Below are 25,369 nucleotides of genomic sequence, written 5' to 3'. Positions count from 1 at the left end.
TTAGTGGGATAAATTTGCCCCTTAAGACTGCTTTTTCTGTATCCCATAAGTTCCTTTGTGATATATCTTGATTGTCATTACATTGAGGAAAGTTTTGCATTTCTTCTTTATTTGTTCTTTAAACCAGGAGTTACTTGGAAATGTGTTATTCAGTTTCTAAGTGTTTGAATATTGCTCACTCTTTACTATGTTGTTTAGAACTAGTCTGATTCCATTGTGATCAAATGGAATGAAGGGGATTATATCAATCCTCTTGTATCTCCTTAGGTTCTTTGTGTGAACTATTATATTATCTATTTTGCAGTATGTTCTGTGGGCTGCTGAGAAAAAATGTGTAGTGTTTTGCCGTTAGCTGGAAGACTCCGTACATCTGTTAAGCCCAGCGGGGCTATGGTGTCATTTAACTCAGAGCTGTCTTTGCTTATCTTTTGCTGATCTGATCTGTCTTTTGGTGGGAATGGCATTTTGAGGTCTCCACCATGACCATGTTTGAGTCTGTCTTGTCATAGGTGCTCCCATGTTGGGGGAGTAAATGTTTATAACTGTGATCCTTCTTGGGCAGGAGTGAGTGGGGTCGGGGTTAAGTTGTGTAACTCACTACCAGCTCTGCTCTCCCTTTAGAGGAGTTCCCGGGCACCTGCTGGCACCTGATAGCATTTTTGAGGGTCAAAGCCTCCAAGGTGAGAGGTAGGGGAGGGGTCCTTGTGTTTTTAATTCTTTGAGAGCATTGGTAATAACCTTTATCTGTGTTTTTTCCCATTTCTATATTTCTCCATTGCTTCTTAAATTTGTAATTGTTGATTTCTTAAGATAACTGGCTTGTGGGATTCCCCAATTCTCTCTTTTTCTGGGAGAGAGCTAGGCTGGGTCCCTATTGTTTTGGTCAGTGCCATTTTCTTCCTTCCATAATTTCTTTTTATATGTTTCTTCTTGAATTTAAAAACACATATATTCTCAGTGGGGCTCCAGTGTCTCATACTTGTAATTCTAGTTATTTCAGAAGCTAAGATCTGAGGATCAAAGTCAGTCCAAGTAGGAAAGTCCATGTAATTTATCTCCAATTAACTATCAGAAAACAAGAAATGGAGCCGTGGCTCAAGTGGCCTTGAGCAAAAAAGCTCAGGGACATTTCTAAAGACCTGTTTTCAAGCCTCAAAACTAGAACAAACAAACAAATAAATAAATACATAAAGTATCACTTTTATTACTCCATATAATTATATTAAACTAATTCTATTGGACTAAACTGTCTGAGGTCACAGTGACATTTAAACTTACAAAGCATATTGATTTCTTACTTGGTGCTGATTAAGAATGTAAAATGAGTTTCGATGAAAATCATCTCCATGTGCTTCATTATATATGAGAAAAAGTGTAGCCTTTAAAATAACAGAGAAAATAATTGTTAGATGAAAAGAAAATCAGGGAGCACCATTTTCATGAATCACAGAATGATTTTACTTTCTGAATATGATGTATGACACTCACAGAAGTCTCTTCTGCGTATCTTGTTAAGTAGCTACCTCTTCTGTACATATAACTAGTTGTGATTTATTAACCCAGCATAGACCAACTCTGTCTGGTGTTTTGATTTTCAGTCATGTGATCCCCATACAATGCAGAGAAGAACTCGCCATTTGTTAAGGCCTTTGCTGAGTTCGAGGACTTGTGCCGAGGACTCACAGGTGCGGCCCTGCCTCCTTAATGAAAACTGCTTCCAGTTCCAATACAATCTAACAGGTACAGTTGAAACCCATGACTTTGCTATCTGTCCTGAACACTGGCAAGTGAGAGGCTGTTGATGTTTTTTTTGCTTCCTGAGCTTTTGAGGGAGAGGATATATGTGGATGTGTTACTCAAAAGCATGAGGTCTTATTTCCATCTACCGTTCACAGGAAAAAAAATACTCATTCTTGATATGAAGATTCATCCAGACTCCTTGGAGCCCTTGCAGTATCAAATGCTTTTTTAAAAAGACCTGGCATAGTTTCATAATAATGCTGCCTTAAACCACTTTAAACTAAAACAACAAAAATGAGCAGAGAAGGATAATTTACCATTGAGAGATGATTGTCATCACAGTGTCATAGAGTTTGGGGTTTCATGGCTCATATGATTTTAAACATTCAAGTTTGTGGCAGCATACTGTATAGATCTCAGTAAAGGATGGAGGCCTGATTGCAATGCATTGGCAGTCACATCAGCCTAGTCATTCAACCACTACTCAAGTTTCCCTGAGTACAATACTATTACTCACATTGGCCTGTGGCTTGCCATTCCCTGCAGCTCAGAAAACTGCAGGAGAATGTAGAACTCAGTTAAGTCTCAGCATTAAATTTAGTATTGAGGAACCCAGCACTGTATTCATGCAGAGACAAAGCAATCTCCTTATTCAAAACAGAAAAATCAGATTCACTGCTCTAGCCATAATTGAAGTCCTGAGATTCCTCACATAGAAAACCATACAGGAATTGCTGGTGAGATCTCTACTCATAGTTTCAGATAGATGATGATGATATGGTTTGTTTGCCCCTTTTCTTTGGAACCTTAAGTTTTATAATACATTTTCAGAACAGTGAAATTTGCTTAATAGAATAAAAACAAATGTATTTATAAACATACATATATGTATTACACTACACATACATATATGCACACATACACATACATATTAAGTTGGTTTTTTACCACTTATACCACACATCCCAGAACTTTTGTATTTTAGTTATTTTCCAGATAATGGCTTGTCTGGGCTCCATCGCAATCTACCTACATATTCTGTGTAGCTGGGACTATAGGCTTGTACCACAATGCCTGACTGGAAAAAGCATATATATGTATGTATATATATATATGTACATATATATGTACATATATATGTACATATATATGTACATATATATATTTTTACATATATATGTACATATATATATGTACATATATATATATATATATATATATTTGCCAGTCATGGGGACTAAGGACTGAGCACTGTCCTTAGGCTTTCCTCAGGGTTAGTGCTCTACCACTTGAGTCACAGCACCAGTTCTGACTTTTCTATATGTGTGGTACCGAGGAATCGAACTTGGGTCTTCATGCATGCTAGGCAAACACTCTACCACTAGGCCAAACTTCTGGCCCCAAGCATATGTTTTAATGACTGATTTTTTTCCTGTATGTAAGTTTACTGTTGCTATTAAAATCTTGGATCCTGGACCCAACATAGAAAATATCTTTAATAAGGTTCACATTTATTTGGTCAAGAACCTTTAAATTAATATCAAGTATTCAGTCTAATGAATTACATGGTAGCTTATCCTAACTCTCTATTGTCTACATTATAATATGACTATAAAGTCTATAGAAAATTCTCTTCCACAGTAGAATAATTTGAAATCATAGATACTCTGGGTCTTCATTCCTTTCTAGGATATCTCTCTTGGTTGCTCTGTAGGAAAAATACCAAATTATCCAGATTATTGGATATATTCTTTAAAAATATTTCCAAGTTTACATTAAATAAAACTATATTAGTCCATTCAGTGTCAGGGTTTTTAGTCCTCTGTCCATCCGGACCTACAAGAGGGATAGGGAGAACACTCCCAGACCAGGACTAGCCAAGAAAAGAAAGGGCTGATTGACCATTGGCACCCAGCCCTCCCTTGCAGGAGGACAATCAGACACTTCAGGGAGACCTGTCAAGGCAGGAACTCATTTATTGAGGAAGTACACTCAGCTAATATAGGATGCAGGAGCCTATTGGCACAAAGGTGGGCAGGGTGGGGGAGGTAAAGAAGAGGAATCCTGTGCTGTCTGAGAGGGCAGAAGGGTTGGGGGCCCATCCCAGAGGTAGTCTTATTTTACATCACAAACCACTGCCATGCCTTCCAACTGGGCGACAGGAACCATCTCAGCAAGTTGCGGTCCCCAAACCAGGAAGTGAGCACTGGGCCACGAATTAGGCCTCTTTTTCTATAGCATAGGTTTCCATTTCCATTTTGTGATGTGCCCCACAATTCAGGCTGCTACAACAAATTTCCATGCACTGGGTAGCTTCTAAGTGAGAGATTTAGTTCTCACAATTATGGATGCTGGGAGATTTCATGTTTGATGTGGGTTTCTTACCCATAGTAGCATCTCTGTGCATCTCATGTGCTCTCTACAGTCTTCTACAAAGACTTGAACCATTGTGACTTCTCAAGCCCGTTTTCTGCAAGATCCACTTCCTAACACTGTCACCCTGGGGGTTAGGATTTCTATATAAGAATAGATGGGGAGGGAACATAAATTCTTACCATCTGCCATCATTTCTGTCTTGTGCTCTCCTCGTTGTTATCAGTAAAAGTTACTCCCAAATTAGTGTTCCTTTAGCTTTGCTGACTAGTGTGACATAATCATGTCACCATTATTTACTTTACCTCTGGAAATCAAACGTGGAAGGTAAATCACTTCATTTGCTTAATTTTTTGTTTATATTTTTGGAAGATTTCTTTTTTATCTCCTGGAAAAATAATCTCGTCAGGTTTTCCAAAGCCTTGAGAATGGTTTTAGGATTATGTGTGGACTTCTTCAGTATTTTGTACCCATGGTTATAATTTTGAAACTCAGAGTGTGGGGGTGATTCTATGCCTGTAGAATGGAGCACCTGTCAGCTGAGTGAAAATGCATCCTGTGGCCAAGGTGTCAGGACTCGCCTGCTGAGCTGTGTTCGGAGTGATGGCAAGCTAGTCAGCATGGACCAGTGTGAGCAGGTAACTTGTTCATGCTGGATAATCTTTGCTTTTCAAATATTTGTCTACAGCTTTATCGTGGTTTTTACAGATGGCAGACTGATTTGTTCTCCTCCTTGTATAAGTCCAATAGGTCCAGTATATATATATATATATATATATATATATATATATATATATATATATATATCTTGGACTTGGTCACAAGGATGAGGGGATTTTTTTCTAATGGAGAAGTAGGTCTATTATATACATATATATATAATGATATTTTAATATGTTTTGATATTTATATGCATATAATACTTCCAAGAACTTATATATTGTGCTTCTTTGCCAACAGAGGGTTAACCTTAGGAGCTTTAACTATTAGCATATGACCCTTGATATTGACACATGATATACCTTGTCCCTTTATCATAGGACACTGAAAATTGTCTAGGAAAATGATTGCTGAATAAGCCATACAGCTGTTCTCTTCTTCTCTATCTAAACAACCTCCTTATCAAGTTTCTATCTAGGGAATTTGAAACTTTTCTAATTATATTGCAGCCATCTTCCCATCACAAACTATATGGAATTTAAAGAAAAAGTTATAGACAAATGTGTTGCAGAACATTTAACATTTCCTTCACTAAAATAGATGAAAAGCCTATATGGGATGCTGAATAGAAATAAAGATGCTATCCCATTGTAAGAATCATAAAATCTTGTAATAAATTGAAAACAAGGGAGCAGAAAACCAAGATTGCTTCAGAAAATTCTGTAACAAATTGGCAAGATGAAAATTGTCCCTGCTGCTGCTAACCTAGGTATAGTATATAGCTGGAAATTAAAGCAAAAGAACTTTTCTTCATTCTTCCTGACTTAACTCCAAGTATTGCCTCAACATGCTCTCCAAACAACCATCAACCATGACATCAACTTTGGATCACATCATCTGAAACTGGATGGTATTGTGAAATCAGCTAATGCAGTAGAGTGCTATCTGCCATGTGTCACTGATTTATTTTAACATTCTATTTCAATTAATCAGTTGTCTGCCTCAGAGAAGTTAAATAATTTCTCCATAACAGTTCATAATCAATATTTAATGTATGTAATAAATGCTTTCTTTTGATATATATAAATAATTCACTAGTGAAAATTATGCTTCTGCTTCCTAAACTGTTTATGTCCAACAAATGCTTTTAAAATGTCCGTTTTAAAATTCCCAAGTTATTAACCTAAGTAGAATATCCAAACTTCAAATATTAATTGTAACTCCCTTAGGGTAATTTCTATTTTATGCACCTGGCAAACCATCATGCTATAATAATTAATTTTATATGCACTGCTAATATTTACCATGTGTTGAATGTCAAAACTTTCCTAATTATGTTCATAAACAGTGTATTAGTTACATATCACATTATTTTATTATTTTCTTCAGATTTTTAAGGTGATTTATTTTTTCACTAAGATCTAATCTATCTTAGTCATTACCTAATATTTATGTTTTGTCTCTAGATATTGACTTCAGATAGAATTTTTAATGACATATATTTCATCTTTTCCCAAGAGTAGGACCATAATTGTGTTTGAAATCCAGTTTCTCTTTCTAGTAGTTCAGATAGGATGTTGGTTTTTATTTTGATTTATATTCTGTTATCTTTTAGCCATGCTAGCTGTTACTTTTGAGGACTCTATATGCTGTTGACTCATCCTAGGAGTCCTAGATTTGGCACTGAGTGTCTTTTCTGTTGCTTACTGACTAAACAACAGGACAGATCTTCCTATGACATGACTTCCTTTGTTCCCAGAGCTTGATCGAAGATCCATTCTTGACTTGGACTTTTATCAAAAGAAAAAATATATGGTATTTGGGATTACAAAATTTTAGTTTAAAACAAGAATCCTATAAGAATTATTTTCCATGATTGTCATAGATTTATAACTAATAGACAATTTGTTTCCCCAGTGAAATGTGGAAGGTTTATTAATTGCAGTGTGAAGGCTATTCTTTCTCATAAAAACAATACTGGTTATACTGGGGGTGAAGTTGTATTTTGTTGCTATTTGCAGCTCAATTTGGAGAAGCCCCAAAGAGTCAGCCTTCCTTGCTTGGTAGAATGTGTGGTCAACTGTCAGCTCTCAGGATGGACAGCTTGGACAGAGTGTTCACAAACCTGTGGCCAAGGAGGTAATTGGGATCTCTGTCTTTGTTCTGAACAATTAGCTTAGCTTTTAAAATAGTTTTCAGTATGTAGGTAGTTGGATAAATGGTGTAGGGTATGTTGGTTAGCTGGCCCCAAATGGAAGAGACAACTGGACCTCATACACGTTTCATAGAACTAAGTCAGTTGTGAACCTAGCATGGTAAAGTTGAAGAATCTAAAAGGGATTTTAGACTTTCATAACAATACTCATTAAGAAGATGCTAAGTTCTACTGGTTGAAAAACATGCTGGCCTCAGTGGTTTTATGAGTATGTATTATATTCATAAAACTAGCTACACTGTCAGACAAGCCCCCAAAGCACAGAAATATAACATGACACTGCAGACTTATTTTCTACCCATGTAAACTGAGAAGTAGTCTCTGCCTCAAAATATCAATTAAAAGCATAAATTGACAGAGATGCTGCCAGTTGAATAGACTGGTCTTTCTCAGAAGTGTGACATCAGATGGTTTTGTGGGCATTATTCTAGACTAGTTGGAAGTGATATGTACCTCTTCCATAAATATTATATGTAAGTTAGTGACTGTCCCTAACTCCATCTAGGAAGACATATCAGAAAACTTATTTTATAATGGATAACCACTAATCAGTAACAGTGATTCACAATAGAAGCAAGGACTTTGGATCTTTAATGAGCACTGCCACAAGATCTCAGTCCATGTGTAGTGGCAAGAGATGAGCAATAGTCAGAAGGCAATGGTAAAAGGAAGCTCTCCTCTTAGCATAAATGATATGCTTAGATATGTATCTGTGGGTGAGCAGGAGTAACAAGATCGTAACAAAAAAGCACACAACTAGTTTAGGCTAGAACTCTGGTGTGAAAGAAGAACACAAGGTATTACATGGTAAGTACCATAAATTTGAAGTTAAAATCTTGGGAGAAATTTTGAAAATACAATTAAGTAAGATGAAGGGGAAATTTTTTTTTAAAAGAGGAAATGGAAAATGAAAGAACTGTGAGCTAGAGAAATATGGAAAATAGTGGGAGAAAGGAAAAATAAAGACTTGGAACTGTTTGCCAACCAAGGGTAGTTGCAAGGAGTTTTATAGAATTTTTGAGATTGGACCACTGGCACTTAGGGTAAGAGCTTACTCTTACACTGGTCCCAAATATAAAGATGCTTGGGGTGGTGATAATTCTCTGAATTATTTGGAATTGTGCAAAGAACTAGATAGGAGATAGCTTGTAGCAGGGGCCAATCTGTGAGCTCACCAGTAGGATCCCAGGGAGGAATGATGTGAGAGTAGCACTCGGAGCACATATTAGGAAATTGTAGCTAAAAAAAGAGACTACTATATCTGCAAAACCATCACTCATAATGAAGTGAGCTTCCAAAAAACCATTTACTATTCCACTGAGTACAAAAAAATGTGCAAAACAAATGGTAGGAGCAGGTATTGTTCTCTTTTGTTTTATTTTTACATATTCATTGTCTTTAAGTAGTTGTACAAAGGACTTTGCATTTAACAAAGCAGTTTGTGAATATAATGCATCCTGATCATTGTCACCCCTTTCAACACTTCGTCACTTTTCTTGTCCTCACCCACTCCCTCACTCTTCTCAATTTTGTAGGAGATTCATTTAATTCCTGAATTCCTGACTGCATGTTTCCCCTCTTTTCCCCTTCATACCTCTACCATTTTCTCTGACTACACCCCATCCTTTTTAAGTACCCCATTTCCAGTGTTTTTTTGGTTGCACTTTGATTTTTTTCTTTCTAAGGGACTACACTATTGGAGTTCTCTCTCAAAACTATGGTATGTCAGTGAATATATTTGCATATACTTGAATCCCACCCAATAAATTTACTTATAAATTTATAAGCTAAATCTAGCTTCCACATATCAGGGAAAACATGCTCCTTTTGTGTTTCTGGGCCTGAGTTACTTCATTTACCATTTGTAAAGAATCAGTTTGTCAATGACTAATCTATAATTTCTCAAATATTCTGAATTACAGCATAGTATTTCCAATAAGGCATTCACTTTAAAGTTGGGCCTGTCTTGGTTCAAATTACAGCTGCTACCATTCACAATAGCAGTAACGACCCAGAGAGTCTACAACTGAGGGCTAAGAATATGTGATATATATATATATATATATATATATATGTGTATGTGTGTGTTAAAATGATTTTTGACAGTGTGTGTGTGTGTGTGTGTGTGTGTGTGTGTGTGTGTCTGTGCTTGAACCTTGGGACTGAGCCTTTTTCCTTCACCTTTTTAGTTCAAGGATAGCAATCTATCACTTGAGCCACAGCACAAACTTCTGGCTTTTGGGTGGCTAATTGTAAATAAGATTCTCATAGGTTTTCCTACCTAGGCTAGTTTTGCACTGTAATACTCAGATCTCAGCTTCCTAGCAGCTAGGATTAGAGGCACGAGCCACCAGCACTCAACTAAATTTTGTCATTTCAGGTAAGTAGATGTTTTTGAAAACTACCATATTAATAATGTAAACTAGATTCACAAGGCAAAAGTCACATATTTTCTCTCAAATGTAGGTGTTAGCCTAAACTACAAAATTCAGAGGTACATACAGAATCATATGTTTATATGCATGTGAATATATATATATATATATGTGTGTGTGTGTGTGTGTGTCTGTGTGTCTGTGTGTCTCTGTGTGTGTGTATTATATGATCTGACTAAAGCATATTCAAGTGTATGATACCATGGTAACATTTTTTGCACAATGAACATGCACTTTTATAGCAAAAAGAACACTAGGAAGTTGGATAGGGTATATAGGTACTCAGCACCTGTGTATCTGTGAGAAAATGGAGCAGGTAATTTTAAGACTGGTTTGTGAAGCAGTGGGTGATATTAAGAAAGAAAAGCTAATGGAAATGTCTGAGTTAATTGATCTTTCTGTTTCAGCTTCTTTAATTACAAATTGGAATTTACATACATGTTGGAGCCAGATTGCTACTGTTTGTATCTTCATTGTCCCCTCAAACCTATTGTCAGTTAAAGGCTTGGAACCTGGGGAGGTGGGGGAACCTTTAAGATAATGCAGTCTAGTATATAGGTCCCTGGGGGTTTCTTTGAGAAGCTCATGATTGAAACCCAAGCTGCTTTTCATACTTTCTGTCTCTTCCTGTCCATGAGGTGAGCAGCTTTGAGTGATCAGAGTTTTTCCAACATAGGGTGCCATCAACAGGGCCAAATAATCCTAGAGTAAAATCTCTACAACTTTGAACCAGATATATGCTTGATTTGGGGAAGTTGATTGTACGCAGGTGTTTGTTGTAGCAGTGAGAACTGATGAACACAAAGGTGTTGTTCTTGGATTGATGACTAAATGATATGAAGTTTGTGAAGACACAGAGTAACTGACCCACTAGGGATGTTTAATGTTTGTTAAGCCTGCTTCTTCCTACTTGCCAGGAGTAGGAAGGGCTCCAACACTCCTGAGGAAATTTTAAAGACCCTTTCATAGACTTAGTTATCCCATTGTAACTCATCGTTTCTACACTCAATATCCGTGTACTAGTCACAGGCTAAGTAAAGCTTTAATGTGAACATCTATCTAGTGATTTCCTATTAACTTACTGGTCCCTCATCCACTCATTTATCGGTTAAACAGATACATATCAGTTAAATTCTATGCCTTGAAAGTGCAGTAGTTGATATTTTTTAAATGGCAATTTTTTGAATTCCATGAAGCTTACAGTCCCTTATAGTCTAGTGAAGGTCAACCAAATATAGTAATATTGCATGTGGTGAATTCACTTATGTCTCATGTGGATAAAGTGTTATTCACACAACTAGAGCCTGTGGTTAACAGAAATTATTTGTTCCTCTGCCCAAAAGTGCCTACCAATTTAACCTCAGCATAACCACTGCAGTCTTGTCCTCAAGGGGCACTGTTGGGAACTGCTTCTAGTCCTCAAATAATGAGTTTCATGAGCAAGAAGAGAAAAGATGCAGACTGATGTTATGACCATGGTCCAGAAAAGGGAAGAATATTTTCTTTGTGAGGACTCTATCTCCATCTCCCTCTCTGCCAAGATAGCTCTTTTTGGTCCAATTCACTGGATTTGGGACACCCTTGATTGCACCATCCCACTTTCCTTCCAGGGATCATCATATAACCATCCCATTACCACATACTGTCACTTTTGTCATATGTGAATTGAACCAATTGTAATGTCTTATCTTTCTAAAACTCCAGAAACCCTGTTTGTATTCTTCATGGGTGAATCTTTCGAGTTCTCATGAAGCATATAGTATGTAATTTATTGAAAGAATTTCAGTTAGCTTTGTCCTTCCTCAAGTGGTTGAGATCATAAAGAGAAAACTCAAAAAAGAGGCAATGATTATAGACTGGATTGTAAGTATAAAAGTAGCTAGTCTTGGGGAAGGGGTGGGAGTATGGAAATGGAGACAAAAACAGGAAAAGGGATATCACAATGTGTTATGAAATGCACCTACTATCTGGCGAATATAACTGTAACCTCTCTATTAATTACAATAAAAAGATATTTAAAAAGTAGCTAGTCTCTGCCATCGGCTGTGTTTTTCTCCTTTTGCCTAGATATATAAGTTTTTAGTTCTTATTACTCAAGTTTATGTCCAATGCAAGGATTTATTTTTGTATGCATGACACAATTCTCCTGTACCAAGTTACTGAAACATGACAGATGGTCGTTACTACAATAGAGCACCTTGACAAAGCCAACCTCAAATCATGTATTTGATGTTACCAATTCAAATTTAATGTAAGTTAAATACCATTGTATATAAATTTACCAATTTAATTTCTCAAGAAGTTTGATGGACCTATCACAGTGATTATCTAAGAAAACCAACAAAGTAAACAAACCCATCCAAGTCTGAAATCCTGTGTTATAGAAATCTAGCATGAGTTTAAATTCCCCTTTCACAAATCCTGAAAAGAATAAACAAAGAAAGGATCAAATAAACTTTTCAGAAGAAAAGTCATTTTGTAAAGTGAGGCACATAAAAATAAAGAAAGAACATTAACTACTTGGGAAAATTCAGTTTCAAACAACCTCTTCAGCTTGTTTAGCAAAATGTTTCTCCCTGGAACCAAATATTTGCATCTGTGTTCTGGGTTGACCTGTGCTACGGCCCTCATGCACCCCACTAAAGAGCTTCCCTGTGGACCTGGTGGCCATGGGAAGTAGGACCCTAATAGGAATTTGAAGCTAACTGGTGGGCCAGGCAAAACTTAATAACCCGTACTTAGCCCTCCTTGCCAACATTGAGATCAGAAGGTGGCCAGAGGCAGAACAAAGTAGAACAGACAGAAAAAAAGTAAAGAAAACTAGGATTTGGGCTGAGATGATTAGGTGAACCATGTCTGCCTGGCAGTCTGACTTCCTGTAAACAAGGATTTTTTTCATATATTTTTATTCTAATTAATAGAAGGGTTACATTATATTCACCACATAGAAGGTGCATTACTTCACAAACATTGGTACCCTTTCTCATGTCCCCATTTCCTTTCCCCTCCCCACCCCTTATGTTGTTTTCCCCCCTTCCCTATCCAATTTCAAATAACCCATCAAGCATAAATAAAATACATCAGATAACAAGGTAAAATACTGTAACAATATGAGACAACCAAGGGACAGCAAAAGAGATGAGAGATAGCATAATACATTAAGGACAACAATCACTCATTATATGGCTTTTGTTTCTATATCCTGGAGGTCCTTTCATTTAGCGTCATTCTATATGGCCTTATGTATCTAGGTCTTGTTCTATTGTAAATCTCTGCTAGGAGAGCCCAAGGTTTCTACTGATTATGACAAATGAGGGAAACCATTGAGCCTATATTCCTTTGAGTCTGGCTAACTTCACTTAATATGATTTTTTCTAAGTCTTACTATTCATTTCCTTACAAATGGGGCAATGCTGTTCTTTCTGACAGCAGCATAGAATTCCATTGTGTATAAATACCACATCTTGTTGATCCACCCATCAACTGAGGAACATCTGTGTTGGTTCCATACCTTTGCTATGGTAAATATTGCTGCAATGAACATCGTTGTGCTAGTAAGTTTAGTATACCCTTGTTTCTGGACATTTGGGTAAATACCAAGTAGTGGAATTGCTGGGTCATAGGGGAGCTCTATGTTTGTTCTTTTGAGGTACTACCATACTGCTTTCCACAGTGGTTGAATGAGTTTTCACTCCCACCAACAGTGTATTAGTGATCCCTCCTGGCCACATCCTCTCTAGCATCTATTAAACAAGGATTTTTTTTTTTAAATTTTGTCCTCCCTTCCCTATCCAATTTCAAATAACCAATTAAGGACATATAAAATATATCAGATTACAAGATGAAAATTGTAACAATATGAGATAACCAAGGGATGGTAAAAGAGATGAGAGATAACATAGTACATTAAAGACAACAGTTACTCATTATATGGATTTTGTTTCCTTATCCTGAAGTTCCTTACATTTAGTGTTGTACTATTTGGCCTAATGTCTCTAGATTTTAAACAAGGAATTTTTAAAAAAATAGATTTCTTATAAAGATGTAGAGTTCAGTATTTCTTTTCCATTACTTTCTTTCTACTTAATTTCTTTTTGGCTTACTTACCTTTATTTTTTATTTTTTTTATTTTTTATTGTAATTAATAAAAGGGTTACATGATATTTGCCAGATAGAAGGTGCATTAATTCACATACATTGATACCCTTTCACATGTCTTGGTACCCATTACCCTCCCCCCGCACCCATCTTGGTTTTCCCCCCTTCCCTATCAAATTTCAAATAACCAAATACAAATAAATTCAATATATCAGATAACCAAGTGAGATACTGTAACAATATGGGATAACCAAGGGACAGCAAAGGAGATGAGAGACAACATAGTACGTTAAGGACAACAATCATTCGTTATATGGCTTGTTGCAATAGAGCAAAATCTTGATACTTACCTTTATTTTTTTATGCTGGCATCCTATAGCTTACTCATCTGCCCTCCTCTCAATTGCAGCCTCAGATTTTTACTCTATCAATTTGTTCTATTTGGCTGTAATATTTTTTGTGTGGCTTATGTCTTTGTTTAATTTTATGGAACTGCGGATTGAACTGAAAGGCCTTCCTGGCTAAAGGATTTCAACTTGGTCCACAGGCCCTTAGTCCTTTTGCTTTTTGTGTGTGTTTTACAGATAGGATCTTCTGCTTTTGTTTTGGCCAGTTTCAGACCTCCATCTTCCCATCACTGCCTTCCAGGGTGCTGAGACAAAAGGCCTGTGCCACATACCTTTCTTGGGTTTTGAGATGGAGGTTTCCCTAATTTTTGCCTGGGCTACCCTCATACTGAGATCCTCTCTGACTCCTAAGTAGATAAAATTATAGGCATTTGCCACCACATCTAGCCAGGTTTTCAGTACTTTTTATACACCCCTGAGAAAGTAGTAGGAAACTATTGTGGCTATATTGCATTTATCACCAATCATGCATTTGTTCCCCTGTTCTAACCTTCTTGGTCCCATCTTATAGGGTCATGGCTTTCCTGTTTTTAAACAAATACAATTCTCTATTTAAATCAAGCCTTAATACTTATATCAACATCTGAAAACAATGAACAAACAGCTGTCATCATACACAGGAATGTGTGACACAGATGAACTTATTTTTTAAGAGACCAACTCCTGGAGTTGGAAAGGTTAAAGACTATTATTGGAAAATATGGGTAGTTGTGTCTTCCATACGATGCACCTACCACTGTTTCTTCTTGAGCCGTTCTCTTTTCCCAGCTGATTATGCCAAAGGGACTGAGACCACAGGATAAGATATATTTTTGTATATCATAATGGGCCAGGGAGCTCTATCAGATCTCCAGCTTCTCCATCAAATACAAAGGTTACACAATAATCTCTATTTATATATGCAGTGGGTGTTTGGCAAAATCCAGTGAGCCATACATCTCTATCAAACTCACACAACTGCAATCTGATAGGAAATTTTGAAATGAGCTCCTATTTAATTTTTCTGAGCATCCAGCTTACCTCTTTAATGTTCACCAGAAGCTTGGCATATACTTTCTAATTGTGTTAAAGATTCCAAGGTCAGAACAATTTGAATCTAATTTAATTCAGGTTAGAGAGAGGCTGATTCTAAGTTTCTACTAAGGGATCTTCTTAGATAGATTTCAAAAGATCAAAGCTTGTAATAGAAGAGCTTAATATTTGGATTAGTCATGTTCTTTGTCTATTGAATTTTCATCAGTTCAGTGAAATGTAGAACTCCTTAAATTTAGCATACCATGAATTATTCATAGTTATTTCTTAACCAATAAGACTATAAGAATGTTATTAATTTCATACTATGATTTTTCCATATTATATTTTTAATTTAGTGCATATGAGTTAATATTATTTTTCTATACTGTATAATCCAGCCTACTTCTTGTGTTTCCCAGATGGTATATATAATTTTTCTGTCAATTCTATCCCATAATGAAAATGTAATATTATATTAGCTATAAAGCACAACCTTTTTTTTCCATCTTGAGCTTTTACTTTCCCCTAGAGATTTCAAGGGCAAGTGAATAACCTTAATTTTGTGATCTGCATGAAATTCAATCAGAGTGGCACCTTGATTTGACACAGTCTGATAGATCTAACAATTCAAAGTTATTTACTGAATCAACTAATTAATTCCTATGGCAAGAGGGAAAAGACTAGATAGAATAAAAGAAGATAAGCCAAGAATACAAAAGATTTAATTTTAGACCCAACTTTTCAAATGACAAATTGTAAATTCAGGGATATGACAGTAATATAACAGTATAGTAATGTTGGGGAATTAAGTTACCTCCATAATGTTATGCAGCTTATCAATTATAGTGGCCAGATTTGAACCCAGGATTGAAAGTCTCCCATGTGTTTCACTTTTTTTTTCCCCTTTGCTTTTGGTAATGAGTGCTTATGTATTTTGCTCTGAGTTAGATACTGAATCATTTTATAAGAATTCTTATTATTTACAGATATATTTTGGAAAGAACAGAAAAATGGATATTTCATTGAGAAAATAAAAGTTGTATTGATACTTTAAGAAATTGATACATTAGGGCAGGGAGCTTGGCCTAGGGGTAGAGTGCTCACCCAGCATGCAAAAAGCCCTTGGTACCACATACACAGAAAAAAGCTGAAAGTTGTGCTGTGGTTCAAGTAACAGAGTGTTAGTTAGCCTTGAAAAAGTTCAAGGATATTGCCCAGGGATTAAGTTCACTCCCCAGGACTGACAAAAAGAAAAAAATAAACTGATATTTTAAGAAACCATGTTACTGTGGTGCATTAAGTTTTGTTAATAGAACTAATATCATTATGTAACAGCTTAAATGTATACATGTTGTACCACTGGTAGATTAGAATTTGTTATAGCCACACAGAGGTCATGATTACTAAATGTTTTTCCTTTCAAAGACCGACACATTCTCTATACTTCTATTGCTCCCCTTTCTCTCTGAAACTGTGGCATTACTACACGTCTTCAAGTTACTAGTCTCACTCTTGGCTGAATATAATAATTTTACATAGATTAGCCTATGGTGTCCTTATCTTGCCTAAATTAGATGTGCTTTTGCACGAAGGATGTCCAGGTGCCTACAGTAATTTTCAAATAAGCCATGGAATTCTTTTACTGAAGAAGTACAATGACTGAAGCTCTGAGTATCAAATCCTTACTGCATTTCTCATCACAAAAATGCCCAGCTAAAATGCTTTTACATGCAGCTCAGGACTACAAGTTTTCCCTACCTCTTTATGTTGTTATTAACCTTGATCCCAAATCCATGTTCACCAGGGTGCCCAATTAGAATTAAAGTATTATTTAAATAAAAACTATAGATTATGTTTGTTTAAAGAAGAAAAATGCAGTTTCAAATACTTTATATATGCCCTGTATAGAGATCAGCATGAAATAAATTAAGTATTTTATATGCAATGAGACATCTATTCTTCTTGAAAACTTATTCTTACAAGCATCCAAGAAGAAATAAAGAAGTATCAGAGGAGAAAAGTATTAGTACATTAATCTTAATTTTTTTGCTGAAGAAAAATGTGAAATGCAATAAATTCTCTGCAGAGGTAAGGCTATGTGTAATTCCAAAACTTGCTCCAGAGCCTGAAAATTTAAAGCATATAATATGATGCCCATGGCATAGGCTGGATGAAGTTTATCAGAAAACACGCTCTTTGGAAATAGGGGAAACCTTTGTTCCAATCCTTCTGTGTGATTTTTCAAAACTCAAGTCCTCTGAACTTCACATGTCTTAAGTAAGAATGTTGATAATAGCTTGGAAACAAAGCCTGAGAATAAGGATATTCTGAGGTAATTTGTTTGCCATATGGATGGGAAGAATAAGTTATTATCAGGAAGAGTGGGAAGAATACAGAATAAGGAAGAAGAAAACATTAAGTACTCCCCCATCTATATGTCAGTGCTTACTCTAATCACCTTGCATAATGAGGATCACTTTCACAAGGAAAACAGTATCATACAATAACTGGCCTTACCTAGGGACTCATAAGTGACTACCATTATTTCAGAATATGAACATGAACACCTGTTAGAAGAAAATCTTCCATTTAATAAATTATTTGAGGGGTACCAAGGTTTGAGAAGCAATGTACCCACTACCTGATGAATGTATCTGTAATGCCTCTATATATTACCCCGGCAATAAAATACAATTTAAAAAATAGTTTATATTCAAATTTGTCAGATGATAGGTGAACTTAGCATTTTAAAATTTTAATTCATACACATTTATTTTAGCAATCCAGTTACTTCTTTTAAGTTGTATTTTATTCTCAGGGTAATGTATAGAGAGGTTACAGTTACCTTTGTCAGGGAGTGAGTACATTATTTCTCAAACATTGGTACTCCTTCTCATGTTTTTGTCCTTCTGTCCCTCCCCGAAACCCCCTCCCAATCATCTTGCTTTTCCCCTTTCCTACCCTATCTCAAATAAACATATATACAATATACCAGATAAACAAGTCAGATACAGTAACCACATTATGAGGTTAACTGTAAGGGGGAATAAAAGAGAAAAGAAGTAACATCACATAGTGCATTAAGAACAACAATCACAAAGATAAACCTCTTGTTTCCATATCCTAGATTCATTTTGTTTAGTCTCATCCTATATGTCCATACATACATAGTTTTTGAGCTATTGTGATCCTCTGCTAGGAGAATCTCAGATGAGGGAAGCCATTGAGTCTATGTTCCTTTGGGTCTGGCTTACTTCACTTGACATGATTTTTTCCAGGTCTTTTCATTTCTTTACAATTGGGGCAATGTCGTTCTTTCTGATGGCAACTTTCAGGGAGTGTGTAAAGAAAATAAAAATCTGATCCAGAGGACAAAGTACACAATAAAAGGCATAGCGTTTTGCTCATAATCTTTTGCTTCCTAGTATTTACTACCAACTCACAATTAGCAAGTACTGAAAGCTTTAAACAAAGTCCACGAGGAAAAGAGTTGAAAGTGGAAACATTTTAATAAATCGACTCTTTTTTGGGAGGAGGGGCATTCCATCAGGAAATTCCACCATTGGCTTGAGTACTGTGAGTATTAAGTTGTCCAACCCTCTGTAAATGCCAGCTAGCAGATGACTTTTCCTGCCATTGATAGCAGATGTTTTTAAGAAACACCGACTGTATTTATGCCAATAAAAATCTCAAATGGAAACAAGCCAGTAATAATATTATTCATAATTCATGAAGTTTATGAGCTACAAGATACTTCATGTAGTATATTGGAGTTGATAGATATGTTCTGAAAATTGTGAGATATTTTATTTAATGAGATGTCTGAGGTTAAATATCTTCTTCAATGTTTTATCATTCTTGTATTTCCTTTTTTGTCATTTAAGCATATACTCTATATTGTTTGCCTAAGCCATTATCCATGTTTTCTAGAGTTATCTAAACCACAATTGTCAAATAGATTGATAACTGTAGTAGGGACACAGGAGAATTATTAAATCATCTTTTGGGAAAAGCATAGTATGTACCTGGTTACTTGGAAATAAGTGTATGATCAGGAAAGAAATAATATTTGACTCCCTTTCTCTTAGAGATGAATTTTTTTACACTCCTGGGCTTGAGCTCAGGGCCTGAGCACTGTGCTTAGACTTTCTCAAGGCTAGAGATCTACCACTTGAGCTTCAGCACCACTTCCAGCTTTTTTCTATCTATGTGGTACCAGAGACGAATTTCTAAGGGATAAGTCTTTCCTTTAATTTTACTTCTAGGTTGCAAATCTTGACAATTAGTTAGCCACTTTGAGATGATTTTTTCAGTTGACCACAATTCCCACATATATCTTATGAGTAGAAGCCAAAAGTCAAGTCCGATTATCACTGTGTTGAGTGGTAATGTGATCTGATACATCTTTTAAGCTTGGGTAAGCAAGGTTTGGCCTCTTTCTGTTTGTGTTTTGTTCTTATACCTAGGGTTGTAATAAGTTTTTAGCTGCAAGTCTTGCCATACAATTTTTTCCCTTGCAAGTAATTATTGCTAATTTTATAGCAAGTAAACTCAATGTCACTATTTCTTATAATGAGGTGTCGGCATTCCCCAAGAAAGGAAAGGAAACAGAATTATTGGAAAATAGCAAACTTTACCACAATTTAAGTCTTTTTTAAATTGGAAACATTTTTCAGCAAGTGTCTAGATATAAAGTCAACTTCTATTGCTTCATTTAATTGGCATTGCCCATTAGGCAATGTGTTCTGCATTTACCATTGCAATCATGTTTCAATGCATGTGTAGTAACATGACTAATAATCATAAGAAAAAGCAAGAAACCAAAGGAGTTCCAAGAAATATATTCTATTTTCATTTTCAACGTGCAGGTGTTACAGAAAATTTCGTACTTTGAGGTCGGGCATTTGATTAGAATATTAAAAATTGGCAGGTTAAGATTTGGCTGAATTATTGTGACTTTCATAGTCTTGCACATTGTATATAATAGAACACTGGAAGGAACTGGTTGTATGTCTGATACACTCAGCACAGGCTTGTTCTAAAGCCAGTACTAAAAAATTGTATGGAATCTAGTATTTTGAAAATCAGTGATTACTAGTATAAAAATTTTGAGTTTGGGGTATAGTTCAAGTGATAAATACCAGCCCAGAAGTTGTAAAGTCCTGAGTTCAAATCTGGGCATTACCAATAGAACTTTTATATTTCCTTTCATATTTATCACAAACACAAGTGCACAATTAATTTTCTAACAATAATGTGTGGGCACACAGTATTCGCAGATAAATAATACTAATCAAATCATACGTGTTTACTATAACAATAGAGGAAATGTTATGGGAGGAGACAGAGAAAGAGGGAGAGAGAGAAGACTGAGGCAGAGAGAGAAAAGAAACAGAGACACAGATACACACACGGTGAGAGAGAGAAATAGAGAGAGAGAAAACATAAGCACAATGGAAATGTACGTATTGTTGCTCACTCTACCTTTCTACTTAAGCTCAGATGAAATGTGACCTTATTCTTTCCAAACATTTTTGCTAAAGAACTATTTTTTGTTGTGTCATGGGATTTGTATTTGAACATAAGTTTTTTTTAACTATTATAGTTCCTTGACACAATCTAATAACTTCTTCAATGAAGTTTAATATAATAAATAAACAAGAGTTTACAAAATTAGTCCCTTCATCAATGTTACAGGATATGTATCTCTGAAGATTACAGTAGATGTCTGGCATAAGACTGCAGATCTTTTAAAGCACTATGAAGATGAAGATAATTTGTGTCTCTGTAAATATAAACTGGAATCACAGAAAACCAACTGTAAGACTGAAATGTGTTCAATATATTATTATGAAGGCCTAAGACTTCTACTAGTAGGTCGACATTCTTTCCTTCAGGTCCCTTCCAAAGTCAAATTTTAACAGAAAAGTTAACACCATCCGTATTATTTTAGGTCGCATGACCCGGACTCGATTTATCATAATGCCAACCCAAGGAGAAGGACGGCCATGTCCCACAGAGCTCACCCAACAGAAAACCTGCCCAGTGACTCCTTGCTATAGTTGGGTCCTAGGCAACTGGTCTGCATGTAAATTGGAGGTAGGTCATATAATGATACTTAGAAAAATATTTCTCAGTATTTCCAAAATATTTGCCTGGTCGCATGTATCAATATATGTACTATATACAATATGTATACAATATTTAGTGCAAACAAGCAAGTTAACCATACTTGGATGGATGATATTGCTAAGGAAATGAGCAACCATTCACTAAGCATTGATTAGAGAAATCAGATCTTAAGATTGTCAATTTCTTTCATATCTTCAAGAATTCTCTGCTATTTTCTTGGCTTGTTGAGAATAACAAAGTATTATTCGACTAGGCAAAACTCTGATGTTGGAGAAATGCACAACTTAGTTTAAATTGTATTTCTTAAATAAACACTTTTTGGGCTTAGACCAAATCTTGCATATGGGCAGAAAACTAAAAGTACATAAAAGCTATATTTTAACATTATTGTATGAATCAAGGTAACTCTATACTTCTCAGTGATTACTTTTTTATTGGTCCAAAATATAAAAATGTAGCAACATCATAATATTATATCACTTACTCAGAACTTTTGCTGGATCAGCAAATATTTCTACCATATACACTCCCTGGCATCTTGTTTTCTTTTCTTTAAATATATGTTGATTTCTTTATTTTTTGTTTTAATAATTTATCCTTTAGCTCTTCTTCCAAAGCACATTTTAATTAAATAACAATCATTTTGATTGTGCATTAATAAAATCTACAGATTATTCTCACAGAGTTATTTAGTACTCTTGTCAGGATGACAATATCATGGAGCACTGTAATATAGTAGATGTTAAAGTCTGTATGTTTTAATAGGTTCTAGAAGAACAAAAATGTGTGATGTTTGTTCAGTCTTCTAAAGAACGGTAATGTTAAATTAAGCAATTCAATAGTAACCTAACAATTTCTTTTTGCCAGTCCTGGGGACAGAACTCAGGGCCTGTATACTGCCCTTGGGTTTCAAGGCTAGCACTCTATCACTTGAGCCACAGTACCATTTCCAGCTTTTCTATATATGGTACCCTGGTATTCATCCTGGGTCTTTGTGCATGCTAGGCAAGCACTCTACCACTAGGCTAAACTCCAGGCCCTCTAACCTCACAATTTTAAATATTAATGTTTTGTCTACTAGTCTAGGTGCCTTTTCAAAGGCGTTGGCAATGTTTACATGCTGTCGCATCTCATTTATAATTATGAAAATGGAAAGAGTAATTTGGCTTCTAATTGTGACAAGTTTGATCAAGGGAACAAAGTAAGTTCAAAGGTCTCAGGGAGTCACTGAAGGAGAAAGTAGAGGAGAAAGACAGAGTTGAGGTTGGGAAGGATGGAGGGCTAGAGGAGAAATGGAGAGATTCACTCTGATCCAAGGCCTGCCAGGTGAACAGCTGCCACTATGTCATCCATATGTCTTCCTATCATCCTCTTATCTTAGTAGGTCCCATTATAAAAAAGGCATGGGGTGGTGGATGCAGAAGGGAACAGATGTCATGTTTCTGTCCCATATGGAATTTCTGAGAGAACTACCAAGACAGTGATGAGTTATGACCATTCTTTGTACAGTGCTGGTGGTGAGTGAATGGCTGCGGTGTCTACCTGGAGAGGCCCAGTTTTAGAGGTCCACTGCATAGATTCCCTAAGCACAGATGACTTGCTTCTGCCTCTAGAAACTTATGAGCACCTTGAGTGTTTAGCAGGAAACATTTTGTTTGGAAGAAACACTGGAGTTAGAATTAATCCAATTGTAGATGAGATAGAGAGAGAGTCAGGGGAGAGAGATTTGTCTTTTATTGTTATTTATATGTAAGCTGAATTTTTAGCATTGTTGGATCCAAACACTTCACACAATGAAAGAATATCTTTCTCTCTAGCTCTTTTTCCAATTATCCTAGCATATTCTAACCTGCCAAATATAAGTTCAGAGCTCATTTATTGAGAGTGGTGATATGACATTTCAATGGCTGCTGGCCATCACATATGAGTGGCTTGTACAGGGCATGGTAATTGTGCCAATTCTGCCTCTATCTTTTATCAAAAGCATTAGCTAAAGGATCCAGTTTATGCTCAGTTATTTTCCTTTTTCAGTGTTTCCTAATTCTCTCTTTACTACTCAGCTACTAATTGTGAATATAAGCTGATAAATTTGCTGGAGGAGCTCAGATTGTGCCATCTAGCAGTACTAATTTTTGTCATACTTCTGAGAATCCTAGCTTCTATTTCTGGGTCAAATTTCTAAGGAATACCTTTATTCCAAGAACTTCTGCAATACCAACATCCAGAAAGGTTCAAATCCTTTATTTCAAATGGTTTAGGATTTGCGTATAATCTATGCATATCCTCTCATAGTTTTCAAATCTCTTGGTTACTGAGAATATCTAATACTATATAAATATTATGCAAATACATGTCATATGGTATTTTGTCAGGAATATTAATGAGGAAACAAATGTACATTTACAACTTGAAAATACTTTTGTCATTTTCTGTTATATTTTAAATATCATTTAAGTAGTTTCACAAAAGGGTTTCATTTTTTTTTTTTGCCAGTCCTGGGCTTGAGCTCAGGGCCTGAGCACTGTCCTTGGACTTTCTCAAGGCTAAAGCTCTACCCTACCACTTGAGCCTCAGCACCACTTCCGGCTTTTTTCTATGTATGTGGTACCGAGGAATCGAACCCGGGTCTTCATGCATGCTAGGCAAGCACTTTAACCACTAGGCCAAACTCCCGGCCCCAAGGGTTTCAATTTAAGATGTCAGTTGGTAAGTACAATGTGTCTTCATCATTTCTTAATTATTTTAAATTCTATATAAGTTGAAACTACACCCGCAGTATATGGAATCTGCCAGATATGAGAGGCCAACTAGAGCAATTTTGGTAGGGATTTCAGATAAATCCTTAAAAATACTTACCATAGTACCTGACATAAATGAAGATCTCAGTAAATTGTGTGATTTTGATTCAAGCATGCTTATGTTTATTCATGTCATTTGCCTGTCCACATCTTGTAGAGATAGCAATTCCATATATACAAATCTTTCGTTCGTGATTTGGGCAGTGAGGGTTAGCAAACAAAGATCCTTATTGTTTATAATCTGCTGTCAAAGATAAAAGTGGGGTCTATTTTTGGCCCACAGCATATAAACTCATAAATGTATAGGTGAGTGAATGCTTGTTTTAGGAATGGAGTTATCATTCTGATGCTGACTTATCTTTATTTTGTGACTGTCATCAAAAGTATGAGATTAAGACTGAATATCAGCTGATCCCAAAATACATACTAGCTGCCTATTGCTGTTTGTCTTGGAGTTTCAGTGATCCCAGGGGTAGGCTTGCTTTCTGCCATTTCTTCATACATTGCCTCATAGAGTGTCAAACAAAACTCTCATCAACTGCATCTTCTGTTACCTGGGGTTCCACACATCAAGACTGTCAAACTTCACATAGCCTGCAGTATCTTTATGTTTCCTTCCAAGTATAAAAGTCTGATACATAGTAGCAAATATATCAGGAAAATTCTACAATGGATTAATTGTCTTTATAGAAAGTTATGAAAGGACCCTCTCCTTTAACTTAATGCCTGCGATTTTCTAGGTTAGGGCTCCAACATTTGTTTTGACTGACTCTATTGTGTGTTGATTTCAAACAGTTGATCTCTCCAAAACATGAGCTTAAATTTAAACTGATGAGATTTCTTTAATTGAATAATTTCACAATAGCAGTCAGACAAGTTACCATGTAGTAATAAATCAAGCTTGAGAATTCTCATCTGCTAGAAGCTGAATACTTTGGTCCCTTCAAAAGTCACATGTTGCACCTTGTATCCCATTGTGATGGGATCAAGAGGTCATGCCACAAAAGATCCTTCACTTAGTAATGGGATTCTTCTTTTAAATGAAGCCTCTCTGGCATTCTCCCCTTATGCTTGTGAGCACCCTAAGTAGTTGCCTTGTATATGAAGCAGTCCCTCAGAGACATCAGGTAGACCGGCAAATTGACCTTGCATTTCCCCGTCTCCAATGAGCACTATATATGTGTGTGTGTATATATATATATATATATATATATATATATATATATATATATATATATTCTAAATTATATAGCCAAAGGTGTTTTTGTTACAATAGCATAAATTGACTAATAGACTATCTTTAATATAATTTTGAATTCTGTGAAGACATTTCTGAAAGAGGAGTGACATGCCTCCACAGATTCTGTAGAATTTGGACTATTACAAGATAGACTCATCCCAACACACCTTGCCTGCTTGGACTATAACAGGGGATATACATTCCAGAATCCCCAGTGGATGCAGTAATCATGGGTAGTACCTAATCCAGCACTTAGT

The 25,369-nt window shown here is 35.9% G+C and overlaps 1 protein-coding gene across 1 annotated transcript in view; it reads left to right on the top strand.

Moving 5' to 3' along the window:
* The window catches only part of Thsd7b (thrombospondin type 1 domain containing 7B), a 719,928-nt gene that overhangs the window by 667,013 nt on the left and 27,546 nt on the right, over positions 1 to 25,369 (top strand). Inside the window, exons 17-20 of the mRNA XM_090343132.1 lie at positions 1,599 to 1,740; positions 4,636 to 4,751; positions 6,795 to 6,912; positions 20,896 to 21,041. Of these exons, the coding sequence (XP_090199258.1) occupies positions 1,599 to 1,740; positions 4,636 to 4,751; positions 6,795 to 6,912; positions 20,896 to 21,041 (522 nt within the window). The remainder of the gene's footprint in view (positions 1 to 1,598; positions 1,741 to 4,635; positions 4,752 to 6,794; positions 6,913 to 20,895; positions 21,042 to 25,369) is intronic.

This window comes from Megascapheus bottae, chromosome 12, assembly GCF_031878675.1.
Source record: "Megascapheus bottae isolate mThoBot1 chromosome 12, mThoBot2.hap1, whole genome shotgun sequence".
Lineage (NCBI taxonomy): Eukaryota > Metazoa > Chordata > Mammalia > Rodentia > Geomyidae > Megascapheus > Megascapheus bottae.
This window is presented reverse-complemented; position numbering and strand designations above follow the sequence as displayed.